The sequence below is a fragment of the Schistocerca gregaria genome, chromosome 4, assembly GCF_023897955.1.
Source record: "Schistocerca gregaria isolate iqSchGreg1 chromosome 4, iqSchGreg1.2, whole genome shotgun sequence".
In the NCBI taxonomy this organism is placed as follows: Eukaryota; Metazoa; Arthropoda; class Insecta; order Orthoptera; family Acrididae; genus Schistocerca; species Schistocerca gregaria.
The window spans coordinates 311,869,438-311,888,136 of record NC_064923.1 but is presented as its reverse complement, the minus strand read 5'-3'; the positions used below and the strand labels follow the sequence as shown (position 1 = coordinate 311,888,136).

Here is an 18,699-nt window from a genome sequence, read left to right as displayed (position 1 = left end):
TGTTCCAATTCATGTTATGATCTACTCACTCCACTCTTCAACGGGAATTTCCGAACGCCCTGTATAACTCAAGGTGTGTTCAATTATCCATGTTACTGTGTTATTCTTCATTTGTGGGTATCTCAATCTCTGACGATTAAGAAGATTTTATATAATGACGCAATTGGGAGCTGTGTCATCTATTATCGGTATTGTGTGGACGACGTATCTAAATATGGCCATCTGTTGCCGCATGTCAAGCTATGAATGACGGTATCTCTGAGGCAGCGAGCCATATTGCATGCATTGTATTTAGAAAGTGGCACACATTCTTGCAGGAGTACGGATCATTATTAGGGAAAAACTGCTACAAACATATGTCTGGAAACAAATTCTTGCTGAGATACATACTATTATGTCGTATGACAGTCATGGCTGTGTCGATACTACACAAGATATTCAACGTAGCTACAATACGTTCTTACACATTCCTCACTCTGTTCTCTCAAAGGACCAAGAACTGGTGTCAACACATGTCGCTGTCTCTGGCTTTTGACGAACATAGGAAACACAATCCTGTATCGTGTCAGTGGGTGTGGAGTACACCAAAGCCTTTAAATTCCCCAAGACAACTCTTAGATATTAGATTGTCTTCCTGTAAAGGCAGTGTTATCAAACAAAGCGCGTAATCGGATTCTCAGAAAATAGTTATCAACAATAGCTATTAATTGGCGTGTTTATTATATGGTTTAACTAATTACGAACTTTAGAATGTGGAATCAGGAGGAATTCATCATCTGTGGGATAAACATAGTATATATAACCAAATTTATGCCAAGGAAACAGCCGAAATCCTGCCATAAAAAAAGAATAAGATAAACAAAGGAAAGAGAATAGTTCGATGTTGGAAGGCCAGAATTTATTGTCCTGCTGGCATCGAGGACATTAGACGTCGCAGAGACATTGGAACAACAGTTGGTAAAGAGTAAGTCTATGACTCATTCTGAAGAAACCTTCATAGCAATCACCAGAAGTACCTGAGGGAATAAAAGATCATTCATTCCAGGATGACTGAAAGGGTATCTGAATTCAGCTCTGTGAGAATGATGCGAGGGTTGCCCATAAAGTAATGCACCGCATGTGTTTCTGAGCCGAAAACACTGCTGCAAATGGGAAACGTTACGTATCTATTATTTGCAGTCTCCTGAGTGAACGCATCAATTTTCCGTCACTTCCGACAGGGAGCCTAGCTACAGGATAGTTTCAAAACGGCGTCTGTAGGTCATGTGCGTTACAATCAACGTGCCGTCATTAAATATCTCACTGCAGAGAAAGAAACTTTGGGGATTATTCACAAACGCTTGTGCAAAGTCCATGGAGCATCTGCCGTCGACAGGGGTACAGTTAGTCTCTGGGCATGGACAGTGAGGTAATCAGAAGGAGGTTCGGCAGAGTTCGACGATTTGCAGCGGTCGGGGAGACCTTCCCACGGCTTTCACACCTGGAAAAAAAATGGTTCAAATGGCTCTGAGCACTATGCGACTTAACTTCTGAGGCCATCAGTCGCCTAGAACTTAGAACTAATTAAATATAACTAACCTAAGGACATCACACACATCCATGCCCGAGGCAGGATTCCAACCTGCGACCGTAGCGGTCGCCCGGCTCTAGACTGTAGCGCCTAGAACCGCACGGCCACTCCGGCCGGCTTTCACACCTGACACACCTGACCTAACCTCCTCGGACTTTCAGATATTCAGGCCGCTCTGTTTCGCCCTGGAGGAATGTGTACTTCTCATAGAGTACAATTAAGAATTTTTGAAGAAAAAAAATGAGGTGCATTACTCTCTCGGCAGCCCTCGTAGTACACCGTCTTAGTCGTTGCGCTAGTTGTCTCGAAAAACATTGGTTTAATGTGAAACATTTCCATTAAACTCTTGTTCTTTTGTATTGCATTCCGATGCAATTAATTAGGTACACGAGACAACACCGACATTAATTGAATACGATTTTAGCTGCATGACTATAAAAAATAGAAACATTAGTTGTTGAATGACATAGGTCTCAGTTTTCTTAAATTCCCTGACGTGCAAAAAATTAAAAAGATTTAGTTAAGTAACGTGATAAGAATGAGGATAAAAAATTTGATTACTCACGTTGCACTGGCCTTTGCCAGTTGCTCCTGCGCAAATGTTGTTTTCCCGCAAAACTCCGTAGTTTTCGTACGCCGCTTTACAGTCCTCGTCCGACCATACTGGAATGTCAACCTTCCGCAGTTTATCTACGGTAGACGATGACGACGTCTGAAACACAAATCACAATAAACACCTTATCGCACATGTTTAAAGCTTTTCTCATACAGTTACTAACTACATCGTTCACTCCGCAAACAGAGTTTGGGGTTCTTCTCTTTGTGACTTAAATTTACAATGCTGCTGAGTTCTCAAATATCAACTCAGACCATGTGGAAAGCTCCATGGACAAAATATTAGTCACCTGCTTAAGGAAAAGTTTACTTTTCTAAAAATCGATTTTTTTTAAATTGCAGTTTTGGATCCATAAGTGTTTAGGATCCACCCCTGAAACCGTTTCTCCCAAAAGGGAATGGAAACGTTTGTTATTCGCGGTTGAACAAAAAACTCCACCTTCCTGAAATCAGCCATTTTCGCGCACCAGTGTTTTTCTTTCGGAGGACGAATTGTTGTACCGGTGCTTGAAAGGAAACACACAAAATTCAAATGAAAGTTTGAACGCGTGTGTTTGGAAGTTAGCCCCCAAGCATTTGCATTCTGGTGCGAAGACTGTGGAGATTTCGACTTTCCTGTCAGTGAGCAGCTTCATCGGAGGGTATTCAGCAATTCTGAAGACCATGACAACGATGGACGTCACCCTGGTACTCTATTCGACGCAGTTCGCCAAGCATTCGGACGACCACCGGAGCGACCGAAAAATTCTTCTCACCGGCCGTAAGAGCGGCTCTGGAGCAGCGCAGGATGGCCCAGATCGTGCACAACGCCCTCTACGATGAAGGACTAGTTTATGGACCCGGAATATCAGATTGAACGTAAGTTGCATGATATTGTATTTATGTGTAGCCAAAACTTCAAACGCGTAGTTCTCGAAATGACTTTTTTTATCGCGCGGTACGGTAACTTCTAATCTACTTAGCCGATTGGCACTATTCTTTGTTTCCGACCAACCTAACTGAATTGTCTAGGACTTTTACTCCGATCCATCAACTATAAATACTTTTACTTGGCCGACGAAGTCGAGAAATCGATTTTTTTTTCAAATGGCCGCCATTTTGTTTCCTATGGTCCTAATAACATAAGCGAGGTACAACTCCTAAAGGACTTTATGTACTTCGCTAACGTCAAATCAATTTTGATTTCAGTCCAGCCGGCTGACCTGTGACATATCGCGCGTGGATGTCTACCTCCGCCTTCGTTCTTCGACATTTCCGGTCCAAAAAGTTCCGGTTTGTAGAGGAGATATCAATAAACATTTTGACAAAACTATTATTGATATCTATAGCACATCCAGAGAAAAAATTCTCGAAGAACATGCTTTTTTCGTTACAAAGATAGAATACCTCCACTTAAGAAAGTTAACTGGTCGCTTAGGGTTCACGTAGATGCTTTGGAACCGGTACCAGGTGACTATGGAACCCTGCACTGCAGATGTGAGTCATGGTAGTGAAGTGGTATGGTTTGTGCCACATGGTTGTATGAAACCAGTGCAGTAAATTGGGTCGGCTTGTAGACGTTATTCAATCTGTATATTGAGCAAGCAGTAAAGGAAACAAAAGAACAATTCGGAGTAGGTATTAAAATCCAAGGAGAAGAAATAAAAACTTTGAGGTTCGCCGATGACGTAGTAATTCTGTCAGAGACAGCAAAGGACTTAGAAGAGCAGTTCAGTGGAATGGACAGTGTCTTGAAAGGAGGATATAAGATGAACATCAACAAAAGCAAAACGAGGATAATGGAATGTAGTCGAATTAAGTCGGGCGATGCTGGGGAATCAGATTAGAATAAAGTAATAAAGGAGTTTGACTATTTGGGGAGCAAAACAACTGATGATGGTCGAAGTAGAGAGGATATAAAATGTAGACTGGCAATGGCAAGGAAAGCGTTTCTGAAGAAGAGAAATTTGTAACATCGAGTATAGATTTAAGTGCCAGGAAGTCGTTTCTGAAAATATTTGCATGGAGTAAAGCCATGTATGGAAGTGAAACATGGACGATAAATAGTTTGGACAAGAAGAGAATAGAAGCTTTCGAAATGCGGTGCTACAGAAGAATGCTGAAGATTAGATGGGTAGATCATATAACTAATGAGGAAGTATTGAATAGGATTGGGGAGAAGAGAAGTTTGTGGCACAACGTGACTAGAAGAAGGGATCGGTTGGTAGGACATGTTCTGAGGCATCAAGGGATCACCAATTTAGTATTGGAGGGCAGCGAGGAGGGTAAAAGTCGTAGAGGGAGACCAAGAGATGAATACACTAAACAGATTCAGAAGGATGTAGGTTGCAGTAGGTACTGGGAGATGAAGAGGCTTGCACAGGATAGAGTAGCATGGAGAGCTGCATCAAACCAGTCTCTGGACTGAAGACCACAACAACAACATAGACGTTACAGCATGGCAAAAGGCAGCTGCCGTGTTAGGACGTGCTATAGTAGAACAATGTGTATCTACAAAGGTCTTATACGGCCTTATAGACACTAAGATAATGCTATAAATGCCGGCCGGAGTGGCCGTGCGGTTCAAGGCGCTACAGTCTGGAACCGCGCGACCGCTACGGTCGCAGCTTCGAATCCTGCCTCGGGCATGGGTGTGTGTGATGTCCTTAGGTTAGTTAGGTTTAAGTAGTTCTAAGTTCTAGGGGACTGATGACATCAGCAGTTAAGTCCCACAGTGCTCAGAGCCATTTTTTTAATGCTATAAATATGTGCACAATGTATAAAATCTAATCACACGATAATGCAATGCCTAGCATGTCCGAAGGAACAGGCACTGCGTCAACGACAGCCGTTACGAATTACGTACAAGAGCTGTATTCGCAGTTGCAAATACGGACAACCATCAGCTGTAGAATGGAAAGATGACAAGGTAAATTTGTGCTTCACCGCGATTCGATCCCAGATTTCCCACTTATCGCGGGCGGTCACCTTACCATTTTTTTACCTCGTTTTGTTCGTTATTATTCGTAGCAATTGCTCGGAACGAACGTCTCCATGACAGCCGTTAAAGTTCATAATTAATCCATTTACTCAGTTTTTTTTATTTTAGGGGGCAGCTAACCCTCTGACCGAACACGCTGAGCTACCGTGCAGGTGTACCATTAGGCTGTCCTAGCACGCTTCACGAGCACACCCAAACTTTCATATGTCGTCAGCTATGTGTCTACAACCCGCACTCGTACATCCATTGTGTATATTCCCGTACAGAGGAGACATTGTAATTGAAAGTCGCTTGCCCGGTGTCGGCGGGTAAATGCGATATTGCTGCGTCTGTGTTGTTCAGAAGTACGACGCAATGCTATGGACAACCATCGGATGTATAATGGAATGACCGGAATGAAAATCTTTGTCTGAAGGAAGACTGCATAGCACTTCTGCGCCACACAGGCACTCCAATATCGTATTTTCTCCGCCGACACCGGCCAAGAAACTCTCAGTCCAAATATCACCAATGTACAGGAATTTACATAATCTAGGTACGAGTGCAGGTAGTAGAGAACATCGTTAACGACATGTGGGAATTTGGGTCTGGCCGTGAAGCATTCTCGGATAGGCTTCTGGTAAATTTCATTATAGTAAAGCCGGCAGCAGTGGCCGAGCGGTACTAGGCCCTTCAATCTGGAACCACGCGATCGCTACGGTCGCAGGTTCGAATCCTGCCTCGGGCATGGATGTGTGTGACGTTCTTAGGTTAGTCAGGTTCCAGTACTTCTAAGTTCTAGGGGCTGGTGACCTCAGATGTAAGTCCCATAGTGCTCAGAGCCATTTGAATTTTCATTATAGTAATTCCATTATACAGCTGATGGTTGTCCACATTTGCAACTGCGAATACATTTCTTGTATTGTATAAAATCTGGATAATCGTTTGGATTTCATTCGAAAGACAATCGAGAAATCATAGTCAGCTTCCGGAAAGACTCTCTTTTTAGCGCGCCTTCTGTCAGAAAGTTGCCATATTCTTATCTACGTACCACATAGATTAGTAACAATTCTTTGAAAGATATGATGCTTTTATTTAATATTATCATGTTTCCATATCTTAACATTGATCTTTAAAAACTTTTGCAGATTATTTGTAACGGTGAGTGACGAATTGAGCTGAATGTTACTGATCGGACGCTATTGTAGCAGTCTTAAATTCTTATAGCTTCGTCAATACGGGAGCCTGCCTGCGTTTTTTCTAAGTTCTTCCCACGAAGGCTGATACCTATTAAAGAATCACAGGCCTTCAAAGCCCATACAATCAATCAAATAGCGATATTTCTTGTCATGGTCCTTCAAGATGTTCTTAGCAACGAGCTAGTGATCACAGATTATGTCGGTTTCTTCCTTGGCTCAGATCATCAAGATAATTCCGTTTTCTGTTCTTGCCAGTAAGGCTGGTCCCGGCGGAGGTTAGAGTCCTCCCACGGGCATGGGTGCGTGTGTTTGTCCTTAGGGTAATTTAGGTTAAGTAGTGTGTAAGCTTAGGGACTGATGACCTTAGCAGTTAAGTGCCATAAGATTTCGCACACAATTGAACATTTTTTTGGCTAGTAATGTGTTACCAAATACGTCAAATATTCAGTCAGAGAGAAGGAAGAAATATAGTGCCCATGATCGTACCGTGTACGAAGTTTCTCAATTTGTTAGTGTATCAAACCCTACTTCGTTGTGTCTACAAGGAATAGTGTACCATTCGTAGCCACGTAACATGGCGTAACAGAGATGGGCGTAAGGAAATCCTAAGCGACAGGGACAAGAGACGAGTGTCAGACATTGTCAGTGAGGATCGGTTTCTAACTTGACACGAATTGCTACTGCCACTGAATTCAGGTCAAACTTAACCTTTGCCTGAGAAACCGCTGCGAAGGGAACTACATGTAGTAGTCATTTGGAGTCGAGTACCTCGAAAACGATCAGCAATTCAAGAGGCACAGAAAGCTCCACTTCTTCATTAAGCCACGCAACACAGAAAGTGGACGGTGTCAGGTTAGGACGCATAGTGCCGTCAGATCAGCCACTATTTTCCTTCTTTTCTACAGGTACAAGGCTTCGAATGCACCTACGTCCCGATGAGGCGTTTCAAGCGCAGCGTGTGGAAGGCGTAGTTCAGGCCAGAGGTGGTTCTGTGTTTTGTGGGTGTTTTTTGTACCATGTCTTGTGGCTACTCAGTTAGTTTGCTGTGAACAGGAACCAGCCTGTTTATGATAACGTTTTCGTTCATCGAGGATTGCCTTTTCTTCTACATCTTTGAGGGGTATGCTGTAGAGAGAGTCGTTTTCCACGATGAGAAACAGCGAGTTTCGCAGGGCTGCAGGCTTACTTTTTCTGCTTTGCTGAATACTCAGGCACACTACAGCACCTCGATTGGCAAAGCACCCGAGATGAAACATGTTGGAAATGTTTGGGGCTGTTTGAAACAGCTAGCGAAACTTAGCTGTCGACATCCTCACACTCTGGTAGCTTTACCGGACACCATCATCAGTGAGAGCTCTCAGATATGGCATACATGAAGAGACTTGTGGTCCACTTTCCTCACCGAGTTGAGGGAATTATTCGGGTTAAAAGTGGAGTTACACTGTTTTCCTACGATGTCTCATAAGGGAGAGGTGCATGCGTTTTACTTTGCAGTAAAGTGAAGGTAAATACGCGTTACAATTATAAAAAGCGTTCCCATAATCCATTACTTTCTAACTGAACATTTTATTGAGAAATATTGCATGAATTGTGCATTTTTGTTCATTATACTCTTCATCTAAATGAATATAGCCATTAAAGAAGTAGTAGATTATAAATAAATTAAATTTGTGTGAAATACAAAAATTCACCATTGCTAAACCCAAAAGAAGCAATGATCATACAAACTATTCAGTCTTTAGTATGTACTCTCAACTGAAGAAATTGTTTCTAGTTCAGAAGCTACTGAAAAAACTAAAGTAAAAATAATCAGTAATTAATCTTTTTGGATACCTGTTTCAAATGATTAAATCTAAAATATCTGTAAACCGACGTTAAATGAAATTGGACGAAGCTACGATTATGGATAAGTAAGTGATTTAATTATTTTTGAATATTTTAATCTGATTTTATGAAAAAAATGCCTTTTAAAAGTGAGCAGGTACTTGAAACATGTATTGAGACTGACACTCCAGTGGTAAACATGGATATTTAGTACTGTTTTAGTTAGAAAAATATATAGGGTAGTTTTTTCTGTTTCGTATGGTACATGTACTTCATCGGTTACAAAAGAAAGTAAAATAGTTTCTACATGGCTGAGTCAGACGAACTTCCACGCATATTGAAGGTGATAGCTACAGATTTTCCCTGATAAAATACTGAATAAGAAAATCATCAACACTGGGCTTTTCGGTAGACACGTTACAGTCAAGCCGCTTTGAAGGTAGCTAGATAATACTGTTTGGGTGATGCTTAAGTTATTAATGTTTTTGTTTTGCACGTTGCTATTCCGATTGCTATGGGTTTCTTTGTAGAGTGTCATTTTTTATTTTTTATTTACTGTTGACTGTAGCTATCTGACTTTACACATTACCATTTTATTGTCTGAACATAGTGAGTGGAGCTAGATAATGGAGCGCTAATTGGACCAATCGGAACATTTCGGACACATTCTACTGTATGGGCATAACGCCATTACATGGATTACGGCAAGAAAATGGTCTTCTCGTTTAAGAGGGATCTTTTTGACATTAGTGACTAACCACGTTCAGAAAGACCTTCGGGGTTTAATGCAGATCGTTCAAACGTATTAATCCACATTCAACCACGTCAGTGTACTCAAGAATTGACAAATGTGTTGAACTGCGATCATCCCTCCACTGTGCGACATTTTCACGCAGTGAGGAAGGTGCAAACATCGGACGTATGGGTGCCATATGCTGGAGGCCAGAATCACAAAAATCAGCGGATGGCCACTTGTGTGTTTCCACTTGCTCGTCATCAAATGGCTCGTGAACAACATCGAACGTACCTGCACTGGATCGTTACCAGTGAACAGAAACGGTGTCCTTATGGCAATGTCTGTAAGGGAAAGAAAGCAATGTTTGACCCCAAACACAGCAGTAGCTTCCCGTCAAAAGACCTTTGAGCATATACGAAAGATAATTTTACGCATTTGGTTGAACAGTGACGGTGTAGCGTGCTACAGACTGCTTCCCCCAAAGTTAACTGTCACTGCTGACATTTATTGTCAACGACTGAGTCTTCTTGCAGACACAGTCCACGAACAACGACCAGGAAGCCTACGTGAAGTGATACTACTCCACGATAACGTTCACCTGCATTCTTCTAGATTGAAGGAAAACACTATGTAGGAGGCGGTTTCGGAAGTCAAAGCGCACCCATGTTATTCATATGACGTTCCACTCTCCGATGTTAATCTTTTCCGCTCTCTATCGAACAACCTTCAAGGAACTTCCTTTTTGGAGGAAATGTGGTCGACGTGCTCTTTGCCTCAAAACCAAGTGAGTTTTACAGCCGAGGAATCGAAAAGTTACCCCAGCGTTGGTAGATTATTGTAAATAGTGAAGGAGAATATATTACTGATGATAGAGCAGTCTCTGTTATAAGTATCTGTTGTGTTTATTAAACTTATGGAAAAACGCTATGAGCGTAAGCACCCGACCCATTGTACTGAATCATATATGCTTTGCTTCCTGAACGTGGAGAATCATCACTATTAAAGCGATGAAATCATTTTCTTTGCAATGCTCTGTCCAATGGAATTATACCCATACACGGCGCAAGTCTTTCTGACTCCCCCGCAACTGTCGCCCTGAACTGAACTCAAGCAGAAGAATATGGCGGGAATGTTATTTCTCCTATTGGCACTCCACCTTGTAGGGCCCACTGCTCCACTCACTATTCCAAAATAACAAAATGATATTGTGTAACCGCAAATAGTAGCCGTGCACTACAAATAAAAAATGAAAATCGATAGGGAAACCCTTAGTAATCGGAATACCAACATGAAAAACAAAAACGTCAGGAGCTTATGCACCAACATAATATTGTACACTCATAAATAAGGATAATGCTGATACCTGGTGAAACAACTCTCTGGTGGGCGGTTTGCGGGTTTAAATCACATCAGGGTATGACCAATGCGGTGCATTTGACCAGCGGTCGTTGCACGGTGGCGATGGCAGCAGTCCACATACGCAGAGATGTGTTGGTGCATGTCAGAGTTTGGTGCAGCGAGTAAGAGTGCAGACGTTTTGAGACGTCCTAATGGTGACTGTGAGTTGAAAATGGCTCAAAGGACACATATTGATGACGTTATGATGGGTAGAATACTAGGCGACTGGTGGCTGGTAAAAGCACAGCAGGTCGTAGCACAGGCCATCCGTGTGCCACACAATGTGATCTCAAGATTATGGCAACGATTCCAGCAGACAGGACACGTGTCCAGGCGCTACAGTACGAGACGCCCACAGTGTACAACACCACATGAAGACCGCTATCTCACCATCAGTGCCTGCAGACGGCCACGGAGTACTGCAGGTAGCCTTGCTCGGGACCTTACTGCAGCCATCGGAACAGTTGTCTCCAGGTACACAATCTAAGACGACTGAACAGACATGGTTTATTCGCCCGGAAACCTGCAAGTTGCATTCCACTGATCCCTGGTCAGAGGAGAGCCCGTAAAGCCTGGTGCCAACTGCACATTACATGATCATTGAAACAGTGATCCCAGGTTGTGTTCACGGACGAGTCCACGTATAGTCTGAGCAGTGAGTCTCACCGGATTCTCATCTGGCGTGAACCAGGAACCAGATACCAACTCCTTAATGTCCTTGGAAGGGACCTGTATGGAGGTCATGGTTTGATGGTGTGGGGTGGGATTGTCATTGGTGCACGTACACATCTGCATGTCTTTGACAGAGGAACTGTAACAGGTCACATGTATCGGGACGTCATTTTGCACTAGTTTGTCCGCCTTTTCAGGAGTGCACTGGGTCCCACCTTGCTCCTGATGGATGATAACGCACGTCCCCACCGAGCTCCCATCGTGCAGTAGTACCTCGAAACAGCAGATATCAGGCGAATGGAGTGGCCTGCCTGTTCTCCATACCTTCTCTGTCGACGTATCGCTGCACGTCTTCACACCCCTAGGACACTTTAGGAGCTCCGACAGGCATTGGTGCAAGAATGGGAGGCTATACCCTAGCAGCTGCTCGACCACCTGATCCAGAGTATGTCAACCCGTTGTGCGGCCTGTGTACTTGTGCATGGTGATCATATCCCATATTGATGTCGGGAAACAGTGGTGTTTTGTAGCGCAGGAAAGAGTGGCGTTTTGTAACACATGTGTTTCGGGACGGTTTTCTCAACTTATCACCAATACCGTGGAGTCAGAGATCTGTGTCGTGTGTGTTTCCTATGTGCCTATGCTATTAGCGCCAGTTTTGTGTAGTGTCACATTGTGTGGCACTACATTCAGCAATTATCCTCAATTTATGAGCATGAGTGTATTAAAACACATAATCTCCTCAGTTCTGCATTTCAAAGTCTGGAAAGCTCCTCCAGGCCTACTGGTAATAGTTCTGATTTAATTGAATTTATTGTACTTGTCTGTCTTCTCTTTCCAATTTGAAGGTCTCACAGTCTTGAAGTGCCTTAGAATTGCAACGAAAGCATTTTGATTAAACTAGCGTTATCTCTTCGCTGCTCGAGCCTTCAGTATACATTCAGAAATTACGACCAAGTTATACCGCTGTCGCTCTGTCACACATTTGAAGCACTTCGGCGTAGTGTATGCTAACTTACCTCTGTGGCTCCCCATCCGACCAGAGTGGCCGTTGTTCCAGCCGTTGTCTGCTGCTGAGACGCTGGTAACGTGACCGCTTGTATTTTGGAGTTGAACGTCAGGGGCTGCTTCAGCTGCGAGCGTTAAAACCAGTTGTGTGTTAATATATGATTCTGTCACCAACAAAGAAAGCAATAATGCAACTAGAGGTAGGAAGACTTTGGCGTGATAGGAGCTACATCAATCGGTCGTATTGAAGAAACAATTCTGTGATGTGTGGAATGGTAGAGTTAGTTGGATACTGGAGCTAGATTTCATGGGATATTTCATTTCGGAAATCGTTAGGGAATTGAGTATTCCGAGAGCTACTGTTTCAGTAGTGTGCCGAGAACATCAAATTTAATGCATTATCTCTCACCACCAAAGACAACGCAGAGGCCAATGGCCTTCGCTTAACGACCGTGTGCAGCTGCGTTTGTGTAGTGTTGTCAGAGCTAAGAGACAAGCAACTCTGGTTGAAATAAGTGTAAAAATCAATGTGGGACATACGACGATTTTATCCATTAGAGCAGTACGGCGAAATTTGTCATTAACGTGCTTTTGGCAGCAGTCGATCGAAGCGAGTGCCTTTGCTAAGAGCCCGACATCGCCTGCAGCGCCTCTCCTGTGCTCGCGACCACATCGGTTGGACGTTAGCCGTCTAGAAAACCCTGACCTGATCAGACGAGTCTCGATTTCAGAGCTGATGGTAGGGTTCGAGTGTGGCGAAGACCTCACGAAGTCATGGACCCAATCAGTCAACACGGCACTGTGCAAGCTGTGTGGCCTCCATGATGGTGAGGGCTGTGTTTATATTTAATGGACTGGGTCCTCCGGTCCAACTGAACCCGCCATGGACTGGAAACGCTTTTTGGAGACCATTTGCCGCCATTCGGGGTTTTCACGTTTCGAAATTTTTATGGATGATAATGCGCCATGTCCTCAAGTCACAATTGTTCGCGACTGGTTTGAAGATTATTTTGGACAGTTCAGTTCAAGCGAATAATCCGGCCACCCTCATCGTCCGACATAAATCGCACTGAACATTTATGGAACCTAAACGAAAGGTCAGTTGATGCATAAAATCCTGCATCGGCAAGACTTTTGCGGTTATGAATGGCTCAGTATTTCTGCAGGGAACTTCCAATGACTTGTTGGTTCCATACCACGTCGAGTTGATGCACTACGCCGCAGATATGAGGTCGGGCGCGATATTAAGAGGTATCATATGACATTTGTCACCTCAGTGTAAAGGTCAATAAAACTACATTGCATTACTATTGTAACTAACAGGGATCTCGAAGCTACAGATGCTATAGGGAACTTAATGATAACATAAGTGTTTACGAGTGTTGCTATAGAGTCACATCAATATTAGCCATTGTCGTCGTGCTGGAGCAATGTTTACAAATTTCAGCCTAGATAACAGTTTTACCCAGAGAAAGTACCCCATAGCCGAACCTGCTAATGCATACTTACTTGTGGGATGATGGAAGAACGGGCCATGGCTGCTCTGAATTCTTAGGTTCGAAGGAATTGTCAAAGTTTGTATTTGCCCGATGAGAGGAACAGGTGGAGCTACATGAATTTGTACGTCATAGGACTATGTGCCAGACCTCCCCACATTGCGGCAGGGAGTGAGTGTGTTACAGTTGACGGTGGTTCGTCCGTCGGTTGGATTCTAAAGCCTTCTGGGTGCTGTGAGGGTTCAGTAGACGGCCCGCCGGCGATTGTTTCGCTTCCTCCCTTGGCTATCTTCATAATCAACAACACAAAAAGTGACACCGGATGAGTGCTCATCTCAGTTATATATACTATGTTGTTACAATTTACACAGAGCACTATGTTCTGAATAGGAAAGGTGCCTAATGGTCTTTTCCGTTTAGGGGGCCGAATCCTTAGATCAGCGGTTCTAAGCCCGGGAGTAATTCCTCACTGCAGCGTAAAATGAAATTTTCTTTAGGATAAACCAAAATGCATTCGATTATAGGCTGAGTAAGGAAATCAGTTTCATTTTAAAAATTCATTTGCATTAATGTTTTTAGACTAATATTTATTTGCTGAAAAAGCTAAACTCCGCCCGAACCAATGAAGGCCCAACGGCACCGACCGGCCGCCGTATCATCCTCAGCCCACAGGCGTCACTGGATGCTGATGTGGGCAACTCACAACATTTATTACCTTAAGTAACCAAAAATTACATTTTTTTTCAAATACGATCAGTGCGAGTACTGAAAGCGATGGACACGAAGTTTGTGAAATGAATTTTTGCACAATTTAAACTGAAATTAAGGCGCAGTCAATGATGACTGCAATCGGGTAACAGCTGCATGGCACATCCAATGATTCGACCGAATCGATTTGCCAGCGTTGCTTCGCAATTCAGGTGCTGGTCCGCCGCCCGAGTACATTTAGTAGATAATGTATTTATTTCGTCCGTTGTGAGTTTTGCGAATTAATTCCAAGGAGGAAGGGTGACTGATCTCGATGATCTCGGCTTGCGAAGAAATTTCTTGAATGTTCTGAAAAACACAGATTATGGTTCCCAGATTACAGTTTTCGCTGAAATGATGATGATATAACAAGTAATGAAAAGGGTGATTTAGAGATTTCATATTTCTCTACCTGTCGTAAGATAAGTATATAAACTGTTTTCCTCATTCGGAATACTAACAAGAAAGTCTCTATCTTTAAAAACATGTTTCAGTGAATGAAGGAATATTCTTAAGTATTGAAATTATAAGAAAAATAGAACATTTTAGACACAACGAGGAGATCTCAAAACAATTAAGCATCAACTGAATTAGCAACATGACGACGAAAGGCTGGTGATTACTATCTTTTATTATCTGAAAAACTTTCGAGTGTGAGAGTACTTGAAATGTATTCGCAGCTGTGAATATAGAAACCAATCACATCACCTGTATAATGGATCGTCGAACGCAGAAATTTGTTCCGCACCGGGATTACAACCCGAATTAAACGCTTATCCCGATAAGCCGGAAGCCTGGCTTAAAGTCCCGTTCCGGCACGAAGTTTCATTGTCCTCATTCACTTACGTAGCCGACGGTTGTCATAGTCGAAACTGCGAATACATTTCATGGATTTTATAACGACTGTAGTCGCCGCAGTGCCTGTTAGTTCGGACACGCAAGCATATCCGACGACAACACAGGCATTGCAGTATCGTATGTGAGAGTGATGTTCCCATATGCCACGACATATAGATATGAAAAAGAATTTTCGAATAATAGAGAATGGAAACAAAATCGCGAAATCGGTTAGACGTGGAGCATCATTATGACAGGAAGTGGAAAAGATCAAACTAAATTTGAGAAATAAACATTACCTAACGTCTCATTGACCCTTTATTTCTCGATTTAAAAATGTGAATTTTATTTATTTCACTGTTAAGTTAACAGTACTTACCTTTCCTCATTTTAGAAATAGGAAAGTGCCCTTATTTTAACGAATTCAAAGTTTGCCTACAGACGTAACTTTATAGCTGACATATGATCTCCTGCAAGAGTGATGGTGTCAGAAAAGTTGACCATTGGCATCCTAGTGTATACTATAGGCATTAATGTCATACGGCATTTACATTGCTGCCGAGGGCAAGAATAGCTCTTCCCGCAAAGAAGCCCTACGAGGATACCTCAGAAAGAAAACAAAATTATGTCTTCCTTTCAACAGCCACTAGATTAGCCAAAGTCTTCAAATTCCATTAAACCTTTACTTCACTCCTGAGACACAAACATAGTAACCAAACAGAAATTAAACGACATAATGCAAATCGCAGACGAAGAGAATAATTTTTAGAGAAAGTGAATCGAAAACTAACTACTAATTTGGCCACTCTCCATGCACAAGACACATAGACGCATTTAGTGATTGACAACACAAACACATAGTAGGAGTGCCAAATTGTATAATATTTCAGGTCTATAAATGTGGAAGCAAGCGACACCACTATGTGTGAGAGGGAAAACGTATAAAAATTCCGAAGTAGAAATTACGTTTCAGTATATTTCGTAACAAACTGGTTTTATATTCCGAAAGCAAACCAGAGTTCCAGATATGTAACACTACAGAAGAATGACGATTGTTTTAAATTAATGAATCTAAACGCAGATTTTCTTAGTAGTTTACATGAAATTTAAGTACGTTAATATCTGTAAAGCAACTACTGACACTGTGGTAACAAAAAAAAGTTCCAATGTGTGTGAAATCTTATGGGGCTTAACTACTAAGGTCATCAGTCCCTAAGCCTACACACTACTTAACCTAAATTATCCTAAGGACAAACACACACACACCCATGCCCGAGGGAGGACTCGAACCTCCGCCGGGACCAGCCGCACAGTCCAAGACTGCAGCACCCTAGACCGCTCGTCTGTGGTAACACAAACGAATAACGTAATAAGCATATGTCTTACTCAGTTACTTCTGATCACTACTGAAAACGTACGTCTTTAATTTCGTTATAACTGCGCAGCCTTCCAGTAGCAGGTCTCAGCCTTTTTTCGGACAAATGAATAACTGACAGTCTTTCCCTATGGGTTCTTTACAGATTGTACATAGCTTTTCTTTGGTTCGTTTGGATTCTTGAGACCGATACAGAATGGTCCATATGAAACTTTCCCTAAAATTCTTATCAAACTCAAATCTTAACATTCAAGGAACAGTAGGCAGTCTCAGTTGCAAAATTGTTTTTTATTTATTTAATTTGTGACGCTCTTCACTCTCACAGGAACATCATCAGACATCCAGACAATTGTCGCGTGTTCATAGGAGAGCCGAACAGTAGTCCACAGTGAAGCCAGAACAGTAGCTACATGGTTCTCGTAAAACCTATGACTGTTGTACTGTTACTCCTGTCATCAATTATTGTTGCTGCTATCTCATAAATGTCTGAAAGACAATCAACATTTATAGCTTCATTCTGGACTACTGTTACGCTCTTCTACGAACACACGACAGTGGTCTAGATGTCTGTGATGCTCCTGTGAGAGTGAAACGCGTCAGAAATTAAATAAATCAATAACCATTTTGAAAACGAAACTGCCTATTCTTTCTTGAACATCTCACGAGATTGCTGTCCCATGAGCCGAAAGACAGAATGATTTGATTTTCAATTTAACCTTATCATTGTCTAACGTGTACTCTGCGTACTGATGAGGAGTTTGTGGCACCTAATGGTTGGTGTTCTGTGACTTTACATATTAAGACGGGGCTAAACGAGATATCATTTATAAAAAAAGTAAACTGAGGATGTAAATGTTTCTTTACCACTTCTTTAACATACCTGCAGCACCAAATACACTCACGTTGGTGTGGAAGCCTTAACTAATGTTCGATAGAAATTAATAATCTTCAAGATCTATTCCTTCCTGATAATGTTTTGATGCAGCAGCCCTTTGATTGATTGTTCAAACTTTTTTAATGACGTTAGCCGGATTTGAGATTTGAAATGTAACGATGGTAACTGGTGAAAAATTGTAGCGCAGTGAGAGCCCGCATTTCCCACTTTACGCGAGCGTTCGACTTCATCGCCTCTGCCATCCGAACACGTTTCCCTTCTGACTCAAATTCTCAGACTGTTACTCACTACTGACACCCACTTACGAATCCGTATTCGCAGTTGCTGATACTCGTAAGAGATCGGGCATCGTGTGCATACGTACCGAAAGACAGCAACGTTGGTTGGGGTTGGTTGTTGGGGGAGGAGGCCAGACAGCGAGGTCATCAGTCTCATCGGGTTAGGGAAGGACGGGGAAGGAAGTCGGCCGTGCCCTTTCAAAGGAACCATCCCGGGATTTGCCTGGAGCGATTTAGGGAAATTAGGATGCCCAGACGCGAGATAGAACCGTCGTCCTCCCGGATGCGAGCAGCATCGATGGTTGTCGGCACCTGTTATATACCGTGTGTTTCCGTCAGAGCGTGCAAAAGTTTAACAGGACATAGAGGATGCTCCACTGAACAATTGGAGGTAGGGAGCCTGGGGTCGGAGAAACCAGCTTAAGGAGATATTAGGAATAAAATCACATTACTGTGTACTTTTTTATTTACTTTAGTTACAGTTCTCTGCAAATGAACGTACCAATTTTTTTGTGTCTTACAAAATGTGCTGAAACTGACGGCAATCAACCACAATGCAAGAATGACATATATGAACAAGATTCTGATTCACCCTGATAAATAAATATCCTTGGTGCGTTTGAAATCACATCAGAAGCAGCTACAATTCTGGCAACTATTCCATCTCAGCATCCACTGGGGTCTAATGCATATGACTCTACTCGTAGATATCCCACTTAGGAAGTAACCAAGGGGATTCAGGTCAGATGACCTGGCAGACCATCGAATTGGACCTTTCCTTCCAATTCAGCGACCACGAAATACAACAGTGAGATGGTTGCAGATGTCCACACTGAAGTAAGGCGGTGCACCGTCATATTGTATCCACGTCCTCTCACGAAAAGAAAATGGTACGTTCTCAAAAACTCAGTTAGAACTTTGCACGAACCTCGAGTTGAGGTGGGCATTCGGACGGCCTGGTAGAATATATGGCCCAATGAGATTTCCTCCTACAACGCCGGCCCAGATATTCACTGCTAAAAGTACTAGACGGTGTGACTACTGATGGATGAGAGTCTGTCTTATCCCAAACATGGCTATTCATGCTGTT

At 42.6% G+C, this 18,699-nt stretch overlaps 1 protein-coding gene across 1 annotated transcript in view; it reads right to left on the bottom strand.

Moving 5' to 3' along the window:
• Positions 1–18,699, bottom strand: part of LOC126267057 (chymotrypsin BI-like) — a 76,661-nt gene that overhangs the window by 31,629 nt on the left and 26,333 nt on the right. Inside the window, exons 4-5 of the mRNA XM_049971896.1 lie at positions 11,993–12,106; positions 2,136–2,282 (exon numbers count right to left, since the gene is read on the bottom strand). Coding sequence (XP_049827853.1) covers positions 2,136–2,282; positions 11,993–12,106 — 261 coding nt within the window. The remainder of the gene's footprint in view (positions 1–2,135; positions 2,283–11,992; positions 12,107–18,699) is intronic.